This window comes from Tamandua tetradactyla, chromosome 6 (assembly GCF_023851605.1).
Source record: "Tamandua tetradactyla isolate mTamTet1 chromosome 6, mTamTet1.pri, whole genome shotgun sequence".
NCBI classification, from domain to species: domain Eukaryota; kingdom Metazoa; phylum Chordata; class Mammalia; order Pilosa; family Myrmecophagidae; genus Tamandua; species Tamandua tetradactyla.
Genome location: NC_135332.1, coordinates 6,085,187 through 6,112,549, shown reverse-complemented (window position 1 = coordinate 6,112,549; position 27,363 = coordinate 6,085,187). Strand labels below are relative to the sequence as shown.

At 39.7% G+C, this 27,363-nt stretch overlaps 2 protein-coding genes and 1 pseudogene across 17 annotated transcripts in view; 2 read left to right on the top strand and 1 right to left on the bottom strand.

Moving 5' to 3' along the window:
* Window positions 1-7,975, top strand: part of BPTF (bromodomain PHD finger transcription factor) — a 179,262-nt gene extending 171,287 nt beyond the window's left edge. For 4 of the 15 annotated variants that reach the window (XM_077163602.1, XM_077163597.1, XM_077163601.1 and 1 more), the window contains one exon: window positions 2,384-7,974. In XM_077163602.1, coding sequence (XP_077019717.1) covers window positions 2,384-2,420 — 37 coding nt within the window. In that variant the 3' untranslated portion in view covers window positions 2,421-7,974. The other 11 variants (XM_077163599.1, XM_077163600.1, XM_077163606.1 and 8 more) reach the window with 5 other exon arrangements.
* C6H17orf58 (chromosome 6 C17orf58 homolog) lies at window positions 6,007-12,518 on the bottom strand. 2 transcript variants are annotated; one of them, XM_077163616.1, is made up of 4 exons: window positions 12,376-12,518; window positions 9,599-10,138; window positions 9,186-9,377; window positions 6,007-8,510 (listed from the first exon to the last, which is right to left on the bottom strand). In XM_077163616.1, the coding sequence occupies exons 1-4, from the start codon at window positions 12,449-12,451 to the stop codon at window positions 8,320-8,322; spliced, it is 999 nt and encodes a 332-aa protein (XP_077019731.1). In that variant the 5' UTR covers window positions 12,452-12,518; the 3' UTR covers window positions 6,007-8,319. The 2 variants fall into 2 exon arrangements, with proteins under 2 accessions (XP_077019731.1, XP_077019732.1); XM_077163617.1 differs by lacking the exon at window positions 12,376-12,518 and having other exon boundaries at window positions 9,186-9,380; window positions 9,599-9,701.
* A 9,860-nt stretch (window positions 12,519-22,378) lies between these two features.
* On the top strand, window positions 22,379-22,734 carry LOC143685588 (small ubiquitin-related modifier 2 pseudogene; annotated as a pseudogene).
* The last annotated feature ends 4,629 nt before the right edge of the window (window positions 22,735-27,363 follow it).

Below are 27,363 nucleotides of genomic sequence, written 5' to 3'. Positions count from 1 at the left end.
TAGCAAAACAGCAAACAAATTAAGAAAGCCTAAGACTTTGGATCTAAAAAACAGGATGTGAGAAAGCAAGAATTATTCTGATCCAGAGTGACATTTCTACAGCAGGCCTATACTGCAGTCAGTTCACATTGGAGGAAGAGAATGGAGCACTCCCGGGGGAAAGTAAATGATTTATATGTTAGATAATTAAGACAGAAAAACATAAGGCCGTGTATAAGCCAGAGAATGTAAGAACATAATGAAAGCAATTAGAAACTCCACAAAACAAAGAAGCACCAAAATGTTATATAAGAAAGAAAATGGCATCTTAGCAAAGGCGCTGTGGAGCAAATATTTACATAGTCATAATAATGTGAGTATCACGTTGATTCTTCACCTTTTAGAATAAGTCTGTAGACAAAGCATGGAAAATTTTGTTTCCTGATCAGAATATAATTTTACCACCTTGATAATGTCACAGCACAAATGATAGTATGAGAAGTGGAAGGATGCAGGTAGGGGAGGTGAAAATAGTAAGATGGCTCATGTTGATAGCATGAGCTTGAAAAGTACAGATTCAGGCAACAACTATAGTTCACAGAATAAGAATGAGAGGTGTATTTAAAATTATAGGGAAATTAAAACGTAGACTTAAAGGAGATGGGAGAATGGTTAGGTGAGCTCAGTCTTCATCCGCCATAGTAGGGTTTAAACAACATAAAGTGGATTAAACAAAAAATAGCAGTATAAGAAACATAACTACCAGAAAAATCAAAAGTACAGACAGTTCAAAGTGATTGATCCTAGGGAGCCTGGACTTCAAGTTGACTAAAGGTAGGATATAGGACCATAACTTTTCATTTCTAAGCCCCTCCCTGCTTTTTTGTTTTTACCATGTGTAATTATTCCTTTGGTTAAATTTCTAAAATTGCTTTTAAGAAATAGAAAGGATCTAGCCTGTGACCTAACTGTAAAGGTGGATGCTGGAGGTTTGAACCCCCATCCCACCTTGCTATAAGGCCAGCAGGCAGAAGGTGGCAGCTACTGATGAAGGAGAGAATGCAACTGGTATTCCTGGGGCCTGTGGCAAAACAAATGGATTTGGGAAAAGAAGGCCTAGGGGCTGAGTCTGTGCAATAATGGTCCTCTTAGGAGATCTTGCCATCTGGTTATTTCACATGGCTTTTTATTATAATCAAATTTACTTAGTTTTCATTAAAGAATATGGGGGCAGAATTAAGTTTGCTCAATTCTGCATAAATAAATTGAAATGCAAATAATTTCTATGAATGTACTTACTGTTGCCCTTTTAGGAAATTTCTGTTGATTTCTAGATTTAAACCAGAATGAAAGAGAAGTTTTCAGTTATTGAAATTTGATTTATTTACAGATTTCCAGTATTTCCTTTGCCATATTTTTCTCATTTATAGTTTACGATCTTCAGTATTGTTTCACATTATTTTCATTATGCACTTTGTTGTAATTCGTCATTTATACCATCCATGTCCTTTCTTTTCTTACAGATTGTGATATCTTTAGTCTGAATTTTTAACTGGAATCAGAACTGGATGTTGGGGTCACTCTTTTATTTGTACCATGTGATTACCTAATTCACATATTATGGCCCAAAAGTTCAGATTAGTTAATATAATTTTTAATGTTAAAAAATGTATAGTGGAAAACAAGTTATTCTAGCAGCCGTGTTGAACAATGTGTTTAAAAATTGTAAACTCCTGGAATATGTATTTAAATGCTGTTGCAATATAAAGTACTTTGATTTAGTCCTGCTAACTGTACAGTAATTTGGTTAACTGATGAAAATTGTGAATAAAACTGTGAAACTAGAAAGGAGACTTTCTGAACTTTACTAGAAAAATGTGATTGTAATATTGCTTTTAACTCTTCTTTTAACATAATTTTTTCTCTATATTCCCCAGATCAGTGTAAATAAGTGCACAAAGACACACACACATATCTTTTACCACAATGGTAATGCTTCTGTAAATGTCTCTACTTGTCCCATTGGCTAAAAATGTAATCTTTTCTAGAAAAATATATAAATATATTTTAATATTGGCCTTTTCAACTGAATTATGATGTTTATAGTGTACAGTAAAAAGCTAGTAATATAGGTTAAAATTTCTTAATTGTTCTCTTATATTTGCTTGCCAAGGGTAAATGAAAGAATATGGCTGCTTTCCCCAGACTGACTGACTTTGGCATCCACATAAAGCATCATTGTTTTCAAAAATGAAGGGTGCTGGGCGGGCCACGGTGGCTCAGCAGGCAAGAATGCTCGCCTGCCATGCCAGAGGACCTGGGTTCGATTCCCTGTGCCTGCCCATGTGAAAAAAAAAAAAAAATGAAGGGTGCTTAATTGTTCCCTTTTTTCTGTATTCTGTAGGTCTCATAACAACAAACTGCAATCTACAGCTTCTTAAAGTTCAGCGTGTTTACCTAACATAAAACACAGCAAGAATCTGGTTGTCTGAAATATTTTAAATTAAGGAGCCAGATGTTTTTAGTCGGGTTATCCTGACAAGACTTGACCTAAACTTCTTTTTTAATGGTCATAACAGTCCAATTATATTCTTTGGCCAATTTTGTCCAGCGGACAAAGGAAAAACAAAGGCACCGACACCATTATCTTGTCAAGATCAAATGGTTTAACTATTGTGGCAGAAGCAGGAAAACTTTGTTTATTGAAAAAAAAATGAAAAAGAAAGCAAGAAAAAAAGATAATATGGAGTCAACTGTAACTCCATGGAAATGCCACGTCTGCTCTTCAGTGAAGAAGCTGGTTTAGAGTCTCACAGAAAACTTTTGACTGTATTTATTTATTGTTGCAAAAAAGACGCTTTTTTATTGCTGCCCTCATTTGTCAGCTAATTATTTTTTCTTATAAAATCCAGCCCCGGTTACATGTAATCCATTCTGTATCTTATCATGATTCCTGTAGGTAAACATACAAGACAACCTCTAGATGTCTTTTCTTTCTATGAAAGGAGCTGCTATGTACACATGTGCACACACACACAACTGGGAATCAATAATGAGTTTATTGTTCATGGTAGATAAAAATTAAGATTGCATAAAGGTTGGGCTAACTGGTCCTGAACTACAGTCTCTGTTGCCTTGAATATAACAGTACAATTTGTCATTTACTCTGCACCAGGCTAAAATGAGTAAAATCTATTTGAAGGTATATCTTGTTTGTAAACATTTGTCAGATTCTAATTTTTTTCTTTTTGTATTAAAATTCAACTATGGATGTATATGAAACAAAATAAATGGAGATAATTTTTCTCCTACAGATGGAGGTGTCTTTGAATGTGCGCTAATGATTATCTTAAAGCCTTTGTGGGGAGAGGGAGGGCTGCAAGGTAAAATATAAGACCAAAAAACCTAATTGAACCTGGCTTTCTCCAGGACAGTAATGGCCCCTTGTTTTAAAATTCTCAGCCCATTATCATCACTTTAAAGAATAATCATCAGGGGTGTTAATCCTTTTGCATCAATTGGTCATAATAATAAAAGAGATAATATGATGAAATATATATTGCCTTCATCTGTACATTATATTTACCAGGCAAATTCTCACCACCATGCAAGAATTACAGCTGCTTATGTTTTATGAAGGGTGTTTTTAAGTGGCTTCGTCCTTTTTGTATTTTTTATTTGTTGGTTGAATTTTTTTTTTCCACATAAGAAAAAGGTATTGTAATAGGAGAAAAAAAAATGGAAACAACAAAGGAAGGTGATTGTGCATGCTTTTCCTTTTAGTGTTCTAAGTTTCATATTGAATTACTGCATTGTAATAAAAGCTTCTATAAATCTGCCATAGTTGAATTATGCAGTGTTGCAAATATTTTACTAGATTTTGCACTAATTCATGTTAGCTTTGTCCTACCAAGTTCTGGAATTTATCTAATTACATTTTTGTGTTTTGCTTGTTTTTTTTTTTTAAGTTTCCCTCTGTTTAATATTGCCCTGCTATGCAAGACCTTTCCCAGACCTTAGTATCTTAAAAGAAAGACATTGCTACAGTTCTGGTTCTTTCTTATGACAGGCTCAGGTGTACAGGTCATTCTGGGTTAATTTTATCTAATGAAGCCCATTCCTCTTTGTACATAAAGATGTTACTTAAACCTATGCTCACAAACTAAAGAGACAAGTTGCTAAATATGAAAACCTAGAACAAAGTTTTTGCTTAAAACTATTAAGTGAAAGTAGTTGAAAATAACCTATAATTTCTATAGGTTATTTTTTCCTTTTAGGTTTTTTTAAATGCTACATATTGTATGCATTGAACTGATGCAAGAATTCTACATTTTAATGAATTATAAAGTTATTCTGCATCTCATCCCATCACAGTATTTCAGCACTATTTAATCATATTTAAATATATATGGGCTTAATCATTTAAAACTTGTTGCGGAAAGAACTTTCCTACCGTAGGCAATAGATTGCTATGTTTTTAACAAATTGTGGCAAATTCTAAGGAGCAAGTCTTTTTGTACGTAATAGGACATTTCATCCTAGAAAAATAAAGTAATGTTTTTGACATTGGATTTGGTGCAGTTTCTAATGAAACAGTGGTTGGTTGTTTACTGATATATTTTCTGTAGCTGTTGGCATTGCCAAATTGTACATAAAAGGCAAATTTTATGGGAATTCTGAGACTAGGAAGATGTTAATTTCATATTGTGTATTTAATGGTATAAAGCCTTTTGCAGTTTTTTATCACCATATAAATACATGACATTTTATAGTTTTATCAACTTCAGAGCTTTAGTCTTTCAAAAGTAATTTTTGAAAAAAAGCATTCTTATAAAACGTAATGAGTTTCAAAAGCTGCTTTTCTATGAAGATTCTTTGACTTATTCAGTAAGATTCACATATTACAGCTATTTTGCTTTCAATAATCCAAGTAGTGTAATGCACATTTGTGATATTGTTAAAATGTTTCTACCCCAGTTTGGGGACTTGTGAATATATTTAATTCGTATCAATAGTTTTACCCTTGCTAAAAGTATTTTTAATGCTTGTTATTCTTCATCTGCCAAGTTCAAAACCTTTGAAACCATTTCATAAAAAGTATTTTCATAATATTAGTAAGGTTTTTTTTCCTCCTATCCAAATTCTGCAAGATTTGTATTTCGGTTAATGTCCTGCCTAGATTTTTTTTTTTTTATGTGAATTTTGAAAGGTATTTTCTAAAGTAAACCACTTAATTGCCTTTTTATATTCCAAATGGCCTGGAGTGTTATTTAAGACACTGAGATTTGCTGTTTTTTGTAATCTACCTTCCTAGACTGCAAATAAAATTTCTTTCCTTATTTCTGTTCATTGCTCTTAGGCAAACTCCCTGCTTCTTTGTGTGTTTCTGAAATTAAGGAGCCAGCCTGGTGGCCTTTTCAGTCTCTGCATACGTGTGAACTAAGTTAGATGGAGTTTTATGTGATTATTGTAGCACTCATACTTTTCATGTTTTGAGGCTATAACCCATAAATTTCAGATTTCTAGTCCTTAAAATGGAAATGGTGGTATATCATGGGCAGAGTAATATAAGTACTGAGAGGGGGAAAAACAGCTGTCTGAGAAGTTATTTTTAATAATTTGAAATATTCTGAGGTGCTTATAGACATTCTCGGAAAATTATACCACTTGACCCAGTTTGGACCAAATTCAAAAAAGAAAGAAGCTATATTTTTTAAACGATAAAGTCTTGCCTTATTTAATTTATTTGAGCTTGTTCAAATTTATCCTGAAATTGAGAAAACTGGCAGTGGGCCAGCTTTTAGGTGTTTGCATCTGCGTGTGCTTGATTAACCTTAAAAATTATTTTAAGAGAATTATAAATAAAAGATACTAAGTAATATCTTTTAAAGGCTGTTGTAAAAAACTAGTACCAAAAGAATTGTTTGTATGTTTTATAGACCTTTCCCTACCAAAATAAAAATAAGTACTTCCTTTTTCCTTGAGTTCTGAAGTGACAGCTTAATTTGAAGGAAGGATGCCATCGAGTTCCTCTTGAAGGCAATTGAGTATTTTATTAATGATACATAGGCATAAGGGGCCCTTTTAAACTTCAGAGCACAAATGCATGTGCTAAGGAAAAATCTGTCAATAGAGCTACAATAAATTTTCCAATTTAAATTTTCCATAAAATTAAAGATGGTACTGACAGAATATTGAAAAGGAGATTCTTCTTCACCTCTTTTACCTAAATTGGAACTACCAGCCTGTTATATACTCCTGGCCACATCCCCACTCCCACCACTTTAATTGCAGACATGGTCTCAAATTATGGCCTTAATTTTATTCAGGCAGCTTCTGAAAAGCTAGCCTGCTTGTGTTTGCCAGGGTGTACATATGAATCCAAGTATCCCACATATTGAATGGCCCTGGCAGTTTTTGTTCCCAAAATTTCTCAGAAGCCGAATATTAACCAAATCAGTCTCACGCAAAACCTCAAACCCTCAGGCTTATGTAAAAGTGATTTTTTGTTCTCTTTTAAGCCGGAACTATTTATAACTTGTCTTTTTGCTTTAACATCTGGCCATCCAATCAGTAATCAATTTGGCCCTTTTGTAACTTTCCCCACCATGTTTATCAAGACCATCACTTAACCTTTTGACATTTACCAATTAGGCCTTGCAGCCCATGTACTCCTTAAGAAAAAAAAATTTTCAACAAATGGTGCTGCAATAACGGGATATTCACATAGAGAAGAATGAAATATGACCCTTACCGCATAGCATACAAAATAAAAATTAGCCTTTTATTTTTGTGTCTAATGATGTCTCATCTCTGAGTTTATTTTGTGTTAAAGAAAACTTAACCCAGATACTCTTCACTAGCTGCGTACTTTACTGCCAGTGGCGTTTATAATAATGCAGTTGATTCCTAGAAGCAATTTTAATAAAATTTTTAATAGGTTGGGAAAAATATGTTTTTGGAAAATTATCTAGAAACCTTTCAGTATACTTTGCCACAGAGTAATCAGAACCTCTCAAATTTATTTTACCTCTTTAGCCCTATCACTGGGACAAGTAAAGTGATGGTATCTCTCGTGGCAATAGCAAAGCTCTTGCTACATCCCCTCCTGTGAATTTTCCAATGTCCTTCATGGACAGCCTTTAAATATTTAGTGCTTCTTTATGGCCATTAAAGACTTATCTTGAGCTTCCTGTGTGTGTCACCTTTGAGACCAAATAGGCTGCTCTTCTATTTTCAATGCAGTTCCTTTTTATCTTGAGGGAGTAATCTTCAACCATGGCTTAGTGGCTGTCTCTATTCACAGTGTTTCAAAATAACCAAAGTGCAGCTTGATCTGAAAAGAATTGCAGTTTTTGTGGACTCAAATACAAAATCAAAGTTAAATTTAGCTAGTCATTAATCAAACCAACATAAATATTTAAAAGTCTATGCTTGTCAGAGTTGTCATTGATTATTGTTTCCAGGGTTTTTGGAGGAAGTTTGAAAAGGCTTTGTCCAAAATCTTTGAGATTCAATAAGACTAATAAACCAGGTGCATCCAAGATCTGATCTCAAGACAAGATTTACTCTTTCCAATACGAACATGGTACTTCCATCTTAATAGAAAAATGACATCAAATACACCCAGAATACATTTAGCATTGGGATAACAGCCAGTTTGGCATAATATATAAGTTATTAGAAGTAGGGAGGCATGAAAACAAACTCTTTAATTTGATACATCAGGAACACCTGTTTGAATAATATTTTGTTTGAATTAAGCCCTTTAGCACTCTTTAAATATAAAGTTGTAATACTTAATATGGGCTCTGAGGCCAGTGTTTTATCTAAATGACATTTCATATATAAATGTCTTGGATTAGTATGCTTAATGTTATGTACAGAATTTAAAATGTGATGGTTTGAGTATAAAATTTGGTTTGATACGTGATATAAACTATTCAGAGTTGTATATTTAAATTCAAGGAAATGATTTTTGTGAACTATTTCTACTGGAGAATGTATTTAAATTAAAATAATTAAAAATAAACTTAACCATGAAGCAGTGATCTGTTAAATGGACAGGTCAATTATCTGAGCTTTATAAATCACTGTCTGGCACTATAGTTGAAATAACATTTTCTCTGAGCTCAGAAGCGTAACATCTACAAAAAGCAAAGCATTTTGTAAATACAAAACAGTGCCAGCTTGAAGATGAGTTGAACTATGCAAGTACATAAAGGAGATGTGGGCCCTATTCTTAAGGAAGATCCCATTACATGAAAATTGTCCTTTCATGTCTTGTTGCTGAGTTCCAGATCTCCAAATTCCACATCCGGAAATGACAGGATAGTAGTTTCAAATGCACTGGGTATGAATTGCACCTTGAACTTGACCATCCCTTTTTCGGTTAAATCTTTTCACATAGCTGCTGCTGCTCCTGAGCAGTCCATCTCCTGGACGAAGGCGCCCTCGCAGGACCTGCAGCAGAGCTGTAGGGAGCTGCCGTCTCTTATGGTAGATGTGGCCCATCACAATATACCTGCTGCCTGAACAAAGTAACCAAAATATAAATTAATAGTGTCAAAAAAAAAAAAAAGGTCACTAAGCAGTGCATAAGAAAGTGTTAAGATCTTAAAGAAATTCCTAAGTTTGAATTTATCATTGCTGCACATGATGAAACTCAGATATTTAATTAACTAGTGACCTTCCCAGGATAACCAGATAATCAACCTGTGAAGAGCTAACATTACTGAGCAAAGGTCCAGTAATTTATCACACAATTTATCAGCAAGATTTTCCAGGGCTTATCTTTGCAAAGACATTTGAGAGAGGGTATCACCCTCGCCTCCATCCCAAAAGAAAGACCTTTCTAAACTTCAGTTCAAAACAGAGACCCCTTATGCATCTCTTCTTGCAATGGTGTTTTGTCATTAACTCCATTTGTCAACCAACAAATATTTGAGTGTCTGCTTTATGCCAATCTGTGTGGTTCCTGGATTCCACCCTTTAAAAGGAGACGAGAGACGAGGGGGCTGATGGGGTTTGAATCTCAGAATGGCCCAAATAATAACTTCAGTAGAAATTCTGTTCATTTTTACAAGATCCCCCTCCCCCTCAAAATTAAAGGTCCTGGAGTGACTGTACAGTAGAGACCGGGCTCTGGAGCCCAATTACTAGTAGTATAAAACACACATATAAAGTCATTTAGATCAGTTCAATACCAGGTTTAAATTCTGGGCATGGCTTATTGCAACTGGAGGAGTCCAGGGCTAATATGTGGACTCGGAAGAAAAACCCATCAGGAGTGATGTACAGGCGGTTCATCTTGTACAGCCCATCCCGGTCCACCAGCAGAGTCACCAGCTGGATCCCTCTGCCGAGCACGTCTACGTCATGCACGATTCCGTTCACTGCTACTTTTTAAAAAACAAAAAGGTTAGAAAAAAGCTTGACAAACTTCATCTTTCGTTTCCTAACGCATTTTTAACAAATTATGAAATGACCCAAATTTGCGTTTAGAGGTGGGGTGGGCAGACCCCCGCGCTCCTGGGCTCCAAAAGGCTCGCATCGCGGCCTGGGCTCTGCAGCCCGAGCCCGAGCCCGGGAAGGAGGTGCAGCACGGGGCCCAGATTACCGAATTCGCTCCCGCAATAGGACTGGTGCTCGTCCAGGTCCGCCCTGCAGGCGCGCGCGCAGAACTCGGGGCCCGGCTCCGCGTCCTCCACCGGCGGGCTGAGGCTCGGCAGCTGCGCCGGGCGCGCGGACCCTGGGGGCGGGGCGGCAGCGCGCGGCCGGTTGGGGTGGACGGGGCCGACGGGATTCTCGGCTGCGCGCGCGCGCGGCCGCACGGCCGGGATGCGCGGAGCCCTGGCGCGCGCTCGCCGCGGGGAGTTCCCGGACGCGGGCACGCGGTGCGGCGACGCGCGGTTCTCGGCCTGCGCGAGGCGAGGCCCCGCAGAGCCCCAAGGCGCGCGCGCGTCCTCCCGGAAGCCGGCGCGGTTCTCCGCAGACGGCGGGGGCTTCCGGCGCCGGGGGTCGGGCCAGGGGCGGGGGGTAACCTCAGCTGCGCGCGGCCGTCGATGGGCCTCGGGGACCGGCTGCCCCCGGGATCCTGGGGTCTCCTCCGCGCTCGGGCCGCCACTGGGGTCGGGCTTCCTCTCGTGGGGCGGGGAGGCTGTGGGAAGAAAAGAAGAGAGACGGGAGGAGAAGTTGTGAGGGGGGAGGGCCAGGGAAAGCGAGTGGAGGAGTGGGGGATCCAGGAGGCCGGTAGAAGAGAAGCCGAGAGGGGAGAGCAGGTCGAGGGAGAGGGGAGGCTGTCCGGGGAGAAAAGAGGGAGGGGCTGGGAGGGGAGAGGAGAGGGGATGTTTAATAAAACACCTGCAGAAAGAGAGATGGGAAAGTGAAGGAGGGAGAACTGGGAGGCTTCCCCTGAGGGAAGGGGAGGGAACCTTCAGCTTCGGGTCCCGGTGGAGTACAGGTTTCCTGGCTCCCAAGAAAAAGGGGATGAGGGTCTTGCCCTCTAAGAATAGGACCAACCAAGAAAAATTTCCTCAGCACGTGGGAAATCAGAGGCCTGATGGGAGCATTGCATTTCGTTAAGGAACCTTTTCAAATCTCTAGCTTTTAAAATGACAGCAACCTGTTTGTTCTAGGACTAAAACATATCTGTCAACTTTGGTTAAATAACAAAATTCTTTTGCCCTTTAATATGTATGTATGTATAAACATCCGCCTTTTTACTATTTACAGTTTGTTGAGAAAGTACCGAGAGCAAACCCCAGGGAGAAAGGTCTCATATTACAGGTTCTCCTAATTGTTTAAGCGCCCCTGACAACAGAACTATTTGGTTTTCCCATCCGTGTTTACACTGTCTGCTTGGTCTCTGCAGAATCCAGCATTTATGAGTGGATTTTTATCTGGCTTCTTGGACACATACTTACTGGTAAACCACAGCTAAGATAGGTTTCAAAAGCTTGGCTGGAAGGCAAAGATCCCTGGTTAAGTATAAAACACACATAACCCTTAGATCCCCCCCCCCCCATACACATACACACAAGAACGAAGGAAAAGCTCCTAGATAGTATAGCGTGAAAACAGATTTTTAAAAATTATTAATGATTTTCCTCTTCTTCTGCAAACAGGTTGGGTGAGCAAATTTCAACCAGCTCTAAAGCTGGGCGGCTTTCCATGCCCAGTTACACAATATCACCCACTGGTTTGCGTGGGTCCCAGTGCCTTCCAAACTAGCACAGGAAAACATCTTTATGTTTCTCTTTCTGTGCTTTTAATGGCTGTTTTTCAGCATTTCTTTCCCCTTGCATTGAAGAGCTTGGTTTGCCCTTTTGCAACTCTTGCAACACTTCATTCAAAGTAATTTATCTTACCAAATTGACAAATGTGTAAAACCAGCTTTCACCCAGCAATAATAACTGGTTATAGTCCATGTTTTGGGAAGGGGTTGATTCTGACTCATGTTAAGCATTGATTCTGTGCATTCCCCCATACACAGCTGAATAAAGTTCTGGTGGGTATCCAATTCCTGGCTGTCAACTGTTGACCTCACAACTGCTTCCCCGTTGATATCACCATCTGTTGTCATGGGAAAGATTGTCTGATATTTGGGTTAAATGCCACTGAAGTCATTCTTCCATGTGGAAAAATAACCCACATTGCTCTGTGTGGTACGGAAGCTACTTTTCCTAGAGATAGTGAATCGAACAGAACACCCAAATAAAAGCAAAGCAAAACAACACCTCCCCGCTGAGAATCCCTCATTTCCTCATTCCCTTGGTAACTTATTTTCATTTCATGCTTGAAATGTGGGTAAGTGTGTGTATGGGCGTGCGGGCGCGCGCGCGCATTTTAAAAACATACCCTGGCTCAGGTGCCCCAAGGCTGTTCTTTGGGACGGCAGGGGAGAGGGAAGAAATGACCCAGAACGTCCTAGATAGCTCTCCTTCCAGCCGCACCTCCTGCTCGGCACACCCAGCGCTTCCGAGCGTCCTGGATCCGGCGCTGTCTTGGGCGCCCGGCTCCCGCCGCCCGCTGCGTCGCGCGATCCCGGCCCGGGCAAGGCTCCCGACAGGCGCGCGACGACCCCTTTTGACACTTTCCCTCCTCTGTGATGGAGCAACTACTTAACATGCAAAGTTTTCTCCAGCCTGCCCGGCTAGTTCCACATCATTTCAGTAGCTGAACTGGCTTCTTTCCGAAGAGGCTGCCAAGAGGCACAAAACCTTGGGGACACACTTTGCTCCTTTCGAACACGAACACAGACGTGGAGTCGCCTCTCTTGCGAGCTCTGACCCCTTTCTCGTCACGCCCTTCGTCGCCCCCTCTCCCCAGCCCCCACCGCCCTCCCCGCAGATCCCCCAGCTCCTCTCTTTGGGCTCGGCATTTCCTTGATCTTACCTTTTCGCTCTGCCACTGGGGCTTCAGGAGATGATCCAACGATCAAACAGAGAAGCCAGAAAGCTCTAGCTGTCATTTTTGTGGACAGGGTTCCCAGGCTCTAAAACTGAGCCTGGGCTTTTGCTTTCTTTCTCTCACCTCCCCCCCCCCCCCTTCTCCACACCCCCACCCCCGTTCATGCTAATGAGGGGCAGCCTTTGGGGAAACGGGAATCACTGAACAAACCATTGGAACAAAACCGAGCTGCAGGGATTTCTCCCACTTCCAAAGGAGTTCGAGCACATGGCCTCTCAAAATCGTTCCTGGGAACGCCTGTCCTCTGTGGTCTCTACAAGGCTAACAGCAAATCCCAAACTTTAAACCCGTGTGTATCTGACAGCTGGGGAGCTAGGGTGGAGAAGAGCACGGGGTGGCCAGTGAAGAGAATGGGGGTGTGGAGGGGCTGAGGGACAGGACGGAAAGGATGAGGGACAAGAAGGCTTTTTCTGGAACAAGTTAACAAGAAATAGGAAAGTCAGTACTTAAGACAACGTAGATTTGCATAAGGGACGGGATTACAGATAACAGTTCATCTCAGAATGTGTTAAGTAATCCCTAGGGATATCAAGTCACTACCTCCTAGATGGTGTAAAACAGCATTACACTTTATATATAGAATTAATACTGTAGAACTAGAAGGAAGAAAAAGCCCTCAGCGAAATACTTTTTTTTCCCCCATTTTTTAAATCTCTGAATTGAAATTGGTACTCAGTTGGCCAGACTTATCAAGCCCACACTGAGGGCCTTTTACCTGCCAGGTACTATGTACCAGGGGGACAAAGATGAGTAAAACACCATCCCTGCCCTGCCCTCTCCTGCTCATCTCCTGGAGAAAAAAGGGCATTTTTAAAAACTCATTCTCTGTTTAAGTCTGAGTTATTGAGACAGCTTCACCCATTGATCTCCTTCATACTGAACAGAAACAGCATTCACTTAAAGGGGGAAATAAGCTCACCTTAGTAAACCCATAGCTTCAAATCCAAAGAGAAGGGAAAATGCATTGAGACGGAGTTTTAGCTGAAGCTTAGGAGCCAACGGTGATGCAGTGGCTAAGAGAAATAACAACCTTTGCTGCACTAATATAGTATGTCTCCCAAATAATAGTGCTAGTGGACTGACCAGATTCTGGGCGGATCATGTGTTCAAGAAAGACACTGAAAAGCTAAAGGAGAACAATAGGGTGCTGAGAGGGCTGGACTCCCTCATGTTCAAGTTCCTCTTGGAAGAATTTAGGCAGCTAGGGGACACAGAAACACTTACTCCATGTCGTGAAAGTACCAGGAGGTAGATGTTACGAAGTGACAGGTTTACTTTCAATTTAAGAATATGCTGACAAGCAATATCTCCAAGAAAACAGACTACTTTAAGGGGCTGAGTCAGTGACCTCCTGATCATGGTAGGGGCATCCAAATAGGAGAGCATCATTCCAGGATACTGTACAACAGGTTGCCAAATTAGGTGGGTTGTGGTTTGAGGGACACAGTGAGATAAATACGTTGATCTAAAGAGAGGCTGTCTGTCTGGTGACAGGCTGAGAATATCTTGGAGAGGTCACCATGTTCTGTAATCTGGTGCTCAGACTTTGTCAGGTACAAATCAGTTTTGTCAATCCGTACATAAGGATCAAATTCACAGGACCGACTCATTTTAACCAAACTCATAAAAAACAGATGCATAAACCAGAATATAATTTATTAATTTGTGACTTTGAGCATACAGTTAAGGTGATTGAAAGATCTAATTATTACTCAGAAGGTGGCTTGTTGGGGACTAAATCAGATGACAGCTAAAAGAAGTGGGCTAATCTTCCTTCATGTAAGTTTCAGAGGAACAAATTGTCTGTTTCCTCCTGGGAATAAATCTCTCCAGTCACTGCAAGGCTTGTGTACATTGGGTTGGAGTCACTGTCTCCAAACTCTGTACAGAACAAGATAAACATTGTTAAATTTGTGCTCTTGGGTCCCTGTTTATAGATGTCCTGAGATCCCCTCCTTTCACAGGCTCTTTCTTTAAGTCAAGTGGAATACAATTAATTAGGCTTAAGCTTTCTCAGTTACAACCACCTCTCAGACATACCTTCCAGAGATTACATTCAAGTCACCCAGATCCAATTTGGGGTGTTCCCGAAACTCTTCGGTTGCAGGAATGTTTTGAATGCCCTGAAGGCCACACCCTTGAAATGTAGAGGCAGAAAGCCTGCTGGCTGGCTCCCAGGGGCTCCCAGAGGCTCCCAGAGTGGCACATGCCTGGAAGAACTTGCCAGGGTCCGGGGCTGGGTGTCGGTAACATCTGGCCTGCAGGCTCAAAAACCCCATTAACAGTGGCAAGACCGAAGAGCTCCGAGACTGATCTATGTAAGCCAGAATGTCTGTTCATTAATTTATAAGAGAAATGAACTCAGGCAGATGTGTGCTCACGTGAGCCTGGCTAGCACTCTCTCTCAGTAAACGAGCCACATGGAAAACTAAGTCATCATCAGGGTGCCTGGTAATTTAAACCAGAGCACAGGTTGCTCGTCATATGATTGGACTATTTAATGTATTGTTTCCTTGGAGCCGAATGTCTCTATCTGCACAGCCTTTCTGCACAATGGGTATTTACTCCAGCCAGGTGGAAGGAAGATCTAACAGCCTAACCGGCATCCTCTCCCCTGACAATTTTTGGAGTTTGGGTGTTTCTCTTTCTGCTTAGCAAATATTTACCCAACACCTACAATGCACAAGGCGCTATTTTAGAAACTAGAGGTACCAAAGTCATAATCATTTTTCAAAAAGAGTACAATAGCATTGCTTTGGTTTCCACTGGCTAAATTAGGATTGTGTTTTAGTTCTCCTATTAAGACTACTTCTAGATTATTTTAACTGGAGCCAGAGTCTCCCCAAATTCCCCAAAGGCAGGCTTTCACAGACCACAGGTTCACTCCCACACACTGAGCTTAGTCCTGGGCAGAGGATATTAGGATATAAATATCTTCTCAAGCGTCTCACAGACTATTATGGGAAATAGCATTCAATACATTGTGTGAAGCCCCAGCACCCATCAACAGATGAATGGGTAAACAGGTGTATCTATACCTATGACAGAATCTTACTCAGATTTGGAAAAGAGTGAAACTCGATACAACGTGGATGACCCTCAAAGACATTATCTTGAGTGAAATAAGCCAAACACAAAAGGACAAATATGGTTATGATTTCACTTATGTGAAATATCTAGAATAAGCAAATTGGTAGAGACAGAAGGTAGATTAGAGATGGGGGATAGGTAGGAGGGGTAACAGGAGAGATCATTGTTTAATGGGTGCAGTGTTTCCCTTTAGGGTGATGAAAAAGTTTGGGAAATAGTGGTAATAGTTGCACAGCATTGTGAACATAATACCACCGAACTGTTCACTTAAAAATGGTTAAAATGTTATAGAATTTTTACCACAATAAAATAAATTTTTTTTTAAAAAAGTTGCACCAATTAGAGAGAATGGAGTGGCTAACAGGCGGTGGGAAGCTTTGGAAATATTCTCACAAACAGTGTGGACAACCAAAGCTATAGGCTGAGCCCCCAGTCTTGGGGTTTGTTCATATGAAACTTAACCCCACAAAGGATAGGTCAAGCCTACTTAAAATTAGGCCTAAGAGTCACCCCCAAGAGAACCTCTTTTGATGCTCAGATGTGGCCTCTCTCTCCAGCCAACATAACAAGCAAACTCACCACCCTCCCCCTGTCTACGTGGGACATGACTCCCAGGGGTGTGGACCTTCCTGGCAACGTGGGACAGAAATCCTAGAAGGAGGTGAGACTCAGCACCAAGTGATTGAGAAAACCCCTAGAATGAGCTGAGACCCAGCATCAAGGAATTGAAATAACCTTCTCCACCAAAAGGGGGAAGAGTGAAATGAGACAAAGTGTCAATGGCTGAGAGATTCCAAACAGAGTCGAGAGGTTATCCTGGAGGTTATTCTTACGCATTAAGTAGATATCATCTTTTTAGTTAAGGTGTATTGGAGAGGCTGGAGGGAACTGCCTGAAAATGTAGAGCTGTGTTCCAGTAGCCATGTTTCTTGATGATGACTGTATAATGATATAGCTTTCACAATGTGACTGTGCGATTGTGAAAACCTTGTGTCTGATGCTCCTTTTATCTACCTTGTCAACAGCCGAGTAGAACATATGGAAATAAAAATAAATAATAGGAGGAACAAATGTTAAAATAAACTTAGTTTGAAATGCTAGTGATCAATGAAATGGAGGGGTAAGAGGTATGGTATGCATGAGGTTTTTTTTTTTCTGTTTACGTTCTATTTCTTTTTCCGAATAGATGCAAATGTTCCAAGAAATGATCATGATGATGAATATGCAACTATGTGATGATATTGTGAATTACTGATTATATATGTAGAATGGAATGATCACCATAGGAATGTTTGTGTTTGGTGTTTTTTGGTATTTAAAAAAATAAAATAAAATAATTTAAAAAAAAACAGCAAAAAAAAAAAAGTTGCACCTGTTAGAGAGGAAGGAGTGGTTAAAAGGTGGTGGGAGGCTTTGGAAAGGTTGCTAGAAAGATCACCTTTGCTGCGATTAGCTTCTCTGATTTGAAGAACCACGAGGTGTCACCAGCTAGAGCAAGGACGGGGAAGGGGGCCACTGGGGAGAGAGCCCGGAGTCCCTCCCCACCGCGAAGCCGGGAAGGGAGCGCGAATTGGGGCGCGGGGGGTGGGCCGTGGCGGTACGGCGCGATGAGGGGTGGGGGTGGGGGGGAGCGCCGTGGGGGGCGGGGGAGGGGCAGGGGGGCGCTGCAGAGCCTCGATGCGCCCCAGGATTTGGACTCTTCCACGGACTATGATAAGCCCGTGAGAGACTGGGGAGTGGCCGCTTTTTAATCCTTTTTTTGCGTGTATTTGTTTTCTGATCACAAAAACAATACATTATTGTAATGGAAAAATTGGAAAATAAGAGTAGACACAGGAGCCACAACAATAAGAAACGGTCTCAGCACCCCAAGCAGTTATTGCCACGTTCCAGAGTGCTTCCTTCCCGGCTCTCCTTTTCCCCAGGTGCCGTCAGCTTGTCCACACTATTTGGGTCCTGTGTTGTTCACGTAACACGGTGACATATATGCACCTCCCCATCAAGTTTGTATCTAGCTTTTCAAAAAATCAACATTATAAAAATATTATTACAAACTCTCTGTCAACGTGAACTCTCATAACTGCATAGTAAGTGCTCACTTAGATTAACCATAATTCAGTGAACAAGTTAGGCTGTTTTCAATTTTTGCTATTTGTAAGAAATCCGTGTGCCTGTTAGCAGACAAAAGGATGCATTACCGAGGAGAAGGCTTCTCAGCCTAGCACCGTTGTCTTTTGGGGCGCGATCACTCTTCACGTGGGGAGCTGTCCTTCGCCTCCTGTCCCCCTATCCCAGCGTCTCCCCACTAGATGCCACTCGCAACCCCATCCCCACCCAGGTGTGGCCCCCAAATTGCCCCCAGACATTACCAAAATCCTAAACCATATCAGTTCACAGCAACGAGAATAAATGAGTTACAACTACAACAGCAAAATACGGATGAATCTTTTAAAATTATACAAGTAATAAAAATTCGCTGCAGAAAACTTAGATACTACAGTTAAGCAAAAAGAAAAGATCAGCTCTAATCCTATTGCTTACAAGTAGCTACCATAAACATTTAATGTATCACCTTTCAAACTTTTTTCTATCATAAAGATCCATGTAAATACATTACATAATTTCTTTATATAAAAATGGAATCATGGAGTAGGTATGGGTTTTTTGTTTGTTTGTTTGTTTTTTGCATGGGCAGGCACCGGGAATCAAACCCAGGTCTCTGGCATGGCAGGGGAGTACTCTGCCAGTGAGCCACTGTGGCCTGCCTGGTAGGCATGTGTTCTAGTTGGTTTGCTCCCGGAATGCAATATACCAGAAACAGAGTGGCTTTTAAAAGGGGGAATTTAATAAGTTGCTAGTTTACAGTTCTAAGGCCAAGAAAATGTCTCAGTTAAAGCAAGTCTATAGAAATGTCCCATCAGAGGCATCCAGGGAAAGATACCTTGGTTCAAGAAGGCTGATGAAGTTTAGGGTCTCTCTCTCAAGTGAGAAGGCACATGGCGAACACAGTCAGGGCTTCTCTCTTGGCTGGAAGGGCACACGGCGAACACGGCGTCATCTGCCAGCTTCCTCTCCTGGCTTCCAGTTTCATGAAGCTCCCTGGGAGGCGTTTTCCTTCTTCATCTCCAAAGATCGTTGGCTGGTGGACTCTGCTTCGTGGTGCTGCAGCATTCTCTGCTCTCTCTGAGTCTCTTTCTCCAAAATGTTTCCTCTTTTATAGGACTCCAGTAAACCAATCAAGACCCACCCAAATGGGTGGAGACATGTCGTCACCTAATCCAGTTTAACAACCACTCTTGACTAAATCACATCAACCAGGGAGATGATCCAATCACAGTTTCAAACATACAGTATTGAACAGGAATTATTCTACCTTTATGAAATGGGATTTTGGTTAAAACATGGATTTTCTAGGGGGCATACTTCCTTTCAAAGCAGCACAGCATGCTTTGTGACATGCTTTTTAAAATTTAATCTCCCATCATCTTTCAATAACTATAGGATTCCATGATCATCGTTTATGGCTGAATTCCTAGTCCTTGAATTGCTGAGTCAAAGCATAGGAGAATTCCAATTTGCCAAATTGCCCACCAGCTCTGTTGGGGTCAGCTGACATTGACCAGTAAGTAATGTAATATTGCCTATTTCCCTGCACTCTCCCCCACATTGAGAATCATAATTTTACATCCCTGCTATTCTGAAGGGTTAAAAAACATATGTGTGTGTGTGTGTGTGTGTGTATCTTCTTTTTCATTTGCACTTCTTTGTTGGTGAGATTGAACATTTTTTTCATGGATTTATTCGCCATTTGTATTTTTTCTTTTCTCAATTGCCTAATCATGCTGTTTGCCTGAATATAGTATATACATGTTATTTTTTAGGACTTGAAGGGCTATTTAGAGCCTAAGGATTTTAACGCTTTATCCATCATATATGTTGCAAATATTTCCTCAAGGGATTTTGTTTGATTTTTAGCCATTTAGTGAATTTTTGCATAATAAATCCTATCAATCTTTTGCTTAACAATGTCCCTTGTGTCTTCTTTGTCAGGCTCAAAGAGACCTTCCCTAATTCAAAATTATATAAATACTAACATTTTTCTATTGCTTATAGTTAAATCTTGGTTCCATCTGAAATTTATTTTGGTATGTAGTATGAGGAAAAAAATCTAATTTTATTTTTTCTCAAATAACTAGAAAGTTGTTGTGGTTTGGAGCTGTACCCTCAAAAAACATTCTTAAACTTAATCCATTACTGTGGATGTGAACCAATTATAAGCAGAACTTTTTGATGAGGTTACTTCGGTTAAAGTGTGGCCCACCTCCACCAGGATGGGTTTTAATCATGTTACTGGAGTCCTTTATAGGTGGAATGAAATTCAGACAGAGAGAGAAAAAGCCACAAGAAGCAAGGAGCTGAAATTCAACAGCACTTGGAAGAGAATGGAGAAGCCAGGAGAAGCCGCCATGTGCAGTGCCATGTGACAGAGCCAAGGCCAAGAATCACCAGCCGCCAGACCCAGAGCGCCACAGGCTGCGGGGAGAAGGCATCCCCTCCACGATGCCTTGATTTGGACTTTTTCTTGGCCTCAAAACCATGAGCTGATAAATTCCCATTATTTAAACCAATCCATTGCATGGCATTTGTTTGAGTAGCCCAGGAAACTAAAACAGTTGTCTAATCCAATTGGCCAATAAATCTATTCTTTCCCAAATTTGAGTTGTTGACTTTAACATAGACAGTATTAGTTTCTGATAAATTTGGGTTTATTCCTAGACTTACTACTCGGTTCTGCTACTCATTCTATTTTCATGCCTATATACCCACCTCAGGGCATTGTTATCGTGCTATTAGAACATGTCTTTCTTTTTAAACGTTGTTTTGGCTATTATTCTAGTTTGCGGCCTACCGGAATGCAATATACCAGAAACAGAATGGCTTTTAACAAGGGAAATTTAATAAATTGCTATGGTTTCGCAGTTCTAAGGCCGAGAAAATGTCCCAATTACAACAAGTCTATAGAAATGTCAATCAAAGGCATCCAGGGAAAGACACCTTGGTTCAAGAAAGCCAATGAAGTTCAGGGTTTCTCTCTCAAGTGAGAAGGCACATGGCGAACACAGTCAGGGTTACTCTCTCATCTGGAAAGGCATGTGGCAAACACAGTGTCATCTGCTAGCTTCTTCTCCTGGCTTCCTGCTTCATGAAGCTCCCCTGGGAGGCCGTTTTCCTTCTTAATCGCCAAAGGTCGCTGGCTGATGGACTCTCTGCTTCCTGGTACTGTAACATTCTCTGCTCTCTCTGAATCTCTCACATTCTCCAAAATGTTTCCTCTTCTATAGGATTCCAATAAACTAATCAAGACCCACCCAGATGGGTGGAGACACGTCTCCACCTAATCCAGCTTAACAACCACTCTTGATTTAATAACATCTCCAGGGAGATGACCTATTTATAATTTCAAACATACAGTACTGAACAGGGATTAGAAGAAATGGCTGCCTTTACAAAATGGGATTAAGATTAAAACATGGCTTTTCTAGGGTGCATACATCCTTTCAAACCAGCACAGCTATTATAATGTTTATTTTTACAGGTTAAATTCATAATTATTTTGCTAAATTTTTAAAATTTTGTTGGAATTTTTTGAATTTGCATTTAATGCTTATGTTAATTTTGTAAGGGCATTGTCAACTTTCCTGTTTTGTCTTTTTATCCATGAAACTGGGATATTACTATATTTCTTTGAGTCTTCTTTTCCCTCTGAGTATTATCATCCTCTTCATCTAGGCTCTAATTATCTCTTGTTAAATTTAACCCGGGCATTTTATATTTTTTAAGTAATGGAGATAGGATCTCTTTTTGTTTTTCTTTTCCAACCAGTTTTAGTACTTGTACAGAAAAGCTACTGATTTGCAAATATCCTTATTTATTGTTTATATCCAAATTTGTGCATATACAAAAATATTCCAGATTTTAACTGGTTCTCTTAGGTCTCCCCAGCAGGAAACCATATAGTCTGTAAATAATAATTTACCTTCCTCTCAAATAGGCTTTTTAACTTTTTTATTGTATTAATGAGAATTTTCTAAACAAGGTTGATTAATACCAGTTATAACCATCATCTTTGTTTTATTGATAGTCCTCATTCGTAGGGAAAATCCTGAATGTTTCACGTTCAAGTAAATATTTTCACTGATTTTGCTTCAAGTATATTGAGTATATTTCTCTGCACACCCGGCTTCTTTTCAGCTTAGGAATCTGACAAAGGTGTATTCATTTGTTACTGTCTTAATAGTGCCCTTCTGTTTTGTGTCTTCTATAGCTTTTATCTTCTTTCTCATCATTTCTCTCTCTTGATCTTTTTCCTTCCGTTTCTAGGGGAGCATTCTTGAAGATGTCTATCATCTCACTGATTTCGTTTTCAGTAGCATCAAAAAGCCCCACACCTGATCGCACTTCCCGTATGGAAATTTTCCTCCATTCTTTGTCACTTTCATTCAGTAGGTTTTTCCCCGCTTATTTTTAGTGCCAGATGTGGCAAGGAGTGATTACAGCTGACTGTTATTTAAAACATTTGTTCCAACATATACCCCCTTTACCACTGACCCCAAACTGACTATTTTGTGTGCTTTCTTTCTTTTTTTTTTTTGAATACACTACCACCAAGATTTGGGTGGAAGGGCAAAGGGGAAGAGAGAAGAAAAGGAGGCCAGAGAGGAGGAATGCTTCCAGCCACAGTAAGAATGAGCTGTAGGGGTGCTGCTTGTGTGCTCCTACACTGTGGACCTGGGACCTCGTTTGTGAAGCGGGAGCTGAGGAGACTCCGGCTCTCGCCATGGCAGGTGAAAAGCCCAAGGAAGGAGTCAAGACTGAGGACAACGATCATATTAATTTGAAGGTGGTGGGGCAGGACGGTTCTGCGGTGCAGTTTAAGAATAAGAGGCAGACACACTTGGTAAACTAATGAAAGCCTATTGTGAACAACAGGGTTTGTCAATGAGGCAGATATTCCAATTTGATGGGCAGCTGATCAATGAAACAGACACACCTGCACGACTGGAAATGGAGGATGAAGATACAATTGATGTGTTCCAGCAGCAGACAGGAGGTGTCTACGAAAAAGGGAGACTTTTTCATAAAGCATTAACCCTGCTTGTAATATTGAACCAACCCAGGATCCTATTCCTGTAGGAAGACAGCTAAATAAATAAAATATTTTGGAAGAGGTGAAAAAAAAAAAAAAGTAACACTGTACTATGTGAAAAATGAAAAAAAAAAAAAGTGGTGTTGTGCTGGTTTGAAAGCAAGTATGCCTTTCTTCCCTCCAGAACTCTGTTCCTACAGACCAAGAATACATTCTCAATTAGAAAAACCACAATTTGGTTCCACCCCATCCTGACTACTGCAGTATAGTTTTCTCCATTCTTTCATTTTACCCTTCCCTGTTCCTTTATTGTACATAAAGCAACTGGTGTATGTATGTGCACAAGCATATTGCTTTTCTTTCTTCTTTTTTTTTACTAAATGGCTAATGGTATGTTTTAATCGCCATCAAATGAGGATGGGATGGGGGAAAATACTGGTTCTTTGAAAATATCCCCTTTCTCCATTAGTGGCATGCTCATTCAACTCTTATCTTTATATTCTAGTAAGTTATTTTGCTCTCACTGTTTAACAAAAACCAACAACATAAAAAAAAAAAACCCTTGCATACCTTGTTCAATTGGAGAATCTTTTTTTTTTTTTTTCAGGAACAGAAGACTTCCACTGTTTTATTGGGACTGATCTCATTTTTTTTTCTTTTTTTATTAATTAACGGAAAAAACGAAATTAACCCAACATTTAGAAATCATACCATTCTACATATGCAATCAGTAATTCTTAACATCATCACATAGATGCATGATCATCGTTTCTTAGTACAATTGCATCGGTTTAGAAGAAGTAGCAACACAACCGAAAAAGATATAGAATGTTAATATAGAGAAAAAAATAAAAGTAATAATAATAGTAAAAAAAGAAAAACAACCTATAGCTCAGATGCAGCTTCATTCAGTGTTTTAACATGATTACTTTACAATTAGGTACTATTGTGCTGTCAATTTTTGAGTTTTTGTATCTAGTCCTGTTGCACAGTCTGTATCCCTTCAGCTCCAATTACCCATTATCTTACCCTGTTTCTAACTCCTGCTGGACTCTGTTACCAATGACATATTCCAAGTTTATTCTCGAATGTCGGTTCACATCAGTGGGACCATACAGTATTTGTCCTTTAGTTTTTGGCTAGACTCACTCAGCATAATGTTCTCTAGGTCCATCCATGTTATTACATGCTTCATTAGTTTATCCTGTCTTAAAGCTGCATAATATTCCATCATATGTATATACCACAGTTTGTTTAGCCACTCGTCTGTTGATGGACATTTTGGCTGTTTCCATCTCTTTGCCATTGTAAATAACGCTGCTATAAACATTGGTGTGCAAATGTCCGTTTGTGTCTTTTTTTTTTTATTGATTAAAAAAATTAACAAAACATTTAGAAATCATTCCATTCTACATGTACAATCAGTAATTCTTAATATCACATAGTTGCATATTCATCATTTCTTAGTACATTTGCATCGATTTAGAAAAAGAAATAAAAAGACAACAGAATAAGAATTAAAACGATAATAGAGAGAAAAAAAAAACCTATACCTCACATGGAGCTTCATTCAATGTTTTAACATAATTGCATTACAATTAGGTAGTATTGTGCTGTCCATTTCTGAGTTTTTATATCCAGTCCTGTTGCACAGTCTGTATCCCTTCAGCTCCAATTACCCCTTCTCTTTTTTTTTTTTTTAATTAACGGAAAAAAAGAAATTAACCCAACATTTAGAAATCATACCATTCTACATATGCAATCAGTAATTCTTAACATCATCACATAGATGCATAATCATCGTTTCTTAATACCTTTGCATCGGTTTAGAAGAACTAGCAACACAACCGAAAAAGATATAGAATGTTAATATAGAGAAAAAAATAAAAGTAATAATAGTAAAAACAAAACAAAACAAAACAAAAACCTATAGCTCAGATGCAGCTTCATTCAGTGTTTTAACATGATTACTTTACAATTAGGTATTATTGTGCTGTCCATTTTTGAGTTTTTGTATCTAGTCCTGTTGCACAGTCTGTATCCCTTCAGCTCCAATTGCCCATTATCTTACCCTGTTTCTAACTCCTGCTGGACTCTGTTACCAATGACATATTCCATATTTATTCTCGAATGTCCGTTCACATCAGTGGGACCATACAGTATTTGTCCTTTAGTTTTTGGCTAGACTCACTCAGCATAATGTTCTCTAGGTCCATCCATGCTATTACATGCTTCATAAGTTTATCCTGTCTTAAAGCTGCATAATATTCCATCGTATGTATATACCACAGTTTGTTTAGCCACTCTTCTGTTGATGGACATTTTGGCTGTTTCCATCTCTTTGCAATTGTAAATAACGCTGCTATAAACATTGGTGTGCAAATGTCCGTTTGTGTCTTTGCCCTTAAGTCCTTTGAGTAGATTCCCAGCAATGGTATTGCTGGGTCGTATGGCAATTCTATATTCAGCTTTTTTTTTTTTTTTTTTTTTTTTTTTTTTTTAAGAGAGAGGGAGGAAGGGAAGGAAAGACAGAGAGAAGGAAGGAAGGATGGAAGGAAGGAAGGGAGGAAGAAAGGGAAACATCTTTAAACATTTTCTTGTTTTATTATATTTTGTTTGTTTGTTTGTTTTTTACATGGGCTGGGGCCGGGAATCGAACCGGGGTCCTCCGGCATGGCAGGCAAGCACTCTTGCCCGCTGAGCCACCGCGGCCCGCCCCCTTTAGAGAGAGGGAGGAAGGGAAGGAAAGACAGAGAGAAGGAAGGAAGGATGGAAGGAAGGAAGGGAAACATCTTTAAACATTTTCTTGTTTTTTTATTATATATTTTGTTTGTTTGTTTGTTTTTTACATGGGCTGGGGCCGGGAATCGAACCGAGGTCCTCCGGCATGGCAGGCAAGCACTCTTGCCCGCTGAGCCACCGCGGCCCGCCCCTATATTCAGCTTTTTGAGGAACTGCCAAACTGCCTTCCACAGTGGTTGCACCATTTGACATTCCCACCAACAGTGGATAAGTGTGCCTCTTTCTCCGCATCCTCTCCAGCACTTGTCATTTTCTGTTTTGTTGATAATGGCCATTCTGGTGGGTGTGAGATGATATCTCATTGTGGTTTTGATTTGCATTTCTCTAATGGCCAGGGACATTGAGCATCTCTTCATGTGCCTCTTGGCCATCCGTATTTCCTCTTCTGAGAGGTGTCTGTTCAAGTCTTTTTCCCATTTTGTAATTGGGTTGGCTGTCTTTTTGTTGTTGAGATGAACAATCTCTTTATAAATTCTGGATACTAGACCTTTATCTGATATATCATTTCCAAATATTGTCTCCCATTGTGAAGGCTGTCTTTCTACTTTCTTGATGAAGTTCTTTGATGCACAAAAGTGTTTAATTTTGAGGAGTTCCCATTTATTTATTTCCTTCTTCAGTGCTCTTGCTTTAGGTTTAAGGTCCATAAAACCGCCTCCAGTTGTAAGATCCATAAGATATCTCCCAACATTTTCCTCTAACTGTTTTATGGTCTTAGACCTAATGTTTAGATCTTTGATCCATTTTGAGTTAACTTTTGTATAGGGTGTGAGAGATGGGTCTTCTTTCATTCTTTTGCATATGGATATCCAGTTCTCTAGGCACCATTTATTGAAGAGACTGCTCTGTCCCAGGTGAGTTGGCTTGACTGCCTTATCAAAGATCAAATGTCCATAGATGAGAGGGTCTATATCTGAGCACTCTATTCGATTCCATTGGTCGATATATCTATCTTTATGCCAATACCATGCTGTTTTGACCACTGTGGCTTCATAATATGCCTTAAAGTCCGGCATCACGAGACCTCCAGCTTCGTTTTTTTTCCTCAAGATGTTTTTAGCAATTCGGGGCACCCTGCCCTTCCAGATAAATTTGCTTATTGGTTTTTCTATTTCTGAAAAATAAGTTGTTGGGATTTTGATTGGTATTGCATTGAATCTGTAAATCAATTTAGGTAGGATTGACATCTTAACTATATTTAGTCTTCCAATCCATGAACACGGTATGCCCTTCCATCTATTTAGGTCTTCTGTGATTTCTTTTAGCAGTTTTTTGTAGTTTTCTTTATATAGGTTTTTTGTCTCTTTAGTTAAATTTATTCCTAGGTATTTTATTCTTTTAGTTGCAATTGTAAATGGGATTCGTTTCTTGATTTCCCCCTCAGCTTGTTCATTACTAGTGTATAGAAATGCTACAGATTTTTGAATGTTGATCTTGTAACCTGCTACTTTGCTGTACTCATTTATTAGCTTTAGTAGTTTTGTTGTGGATTTTTCCGGGTTTTCGACGTATAGTATCATATTGTCTGCAAACAGTGAGTTTTACTTCTTCCTTTCTAATTTTGATGCCTTGTATTTCTTTTTCTTGTCTAATTGCTCTGGCTAGAACCTCCAACACAATGTTGAATAATAGTGGTGATAGTGGACATCCTTGTCTTGTTCCTGATCTTAGGGGGAAAGTTTTCAATTTTTCCCCATTGAGGATGATATTAGCTGTGGGTTTTTCATATATTCCCTCTATCATTTTAAAGAAGTTCCCTTGTATTCCTGTCTTTTGAAGTGTTTTCAACAGGAAAGGATGTTGAATCTTGTCAAATGCCTTCTCTGCATCAATTGAGATGATCATGTGATTTTTCTGCTTTGATTTATTGATAT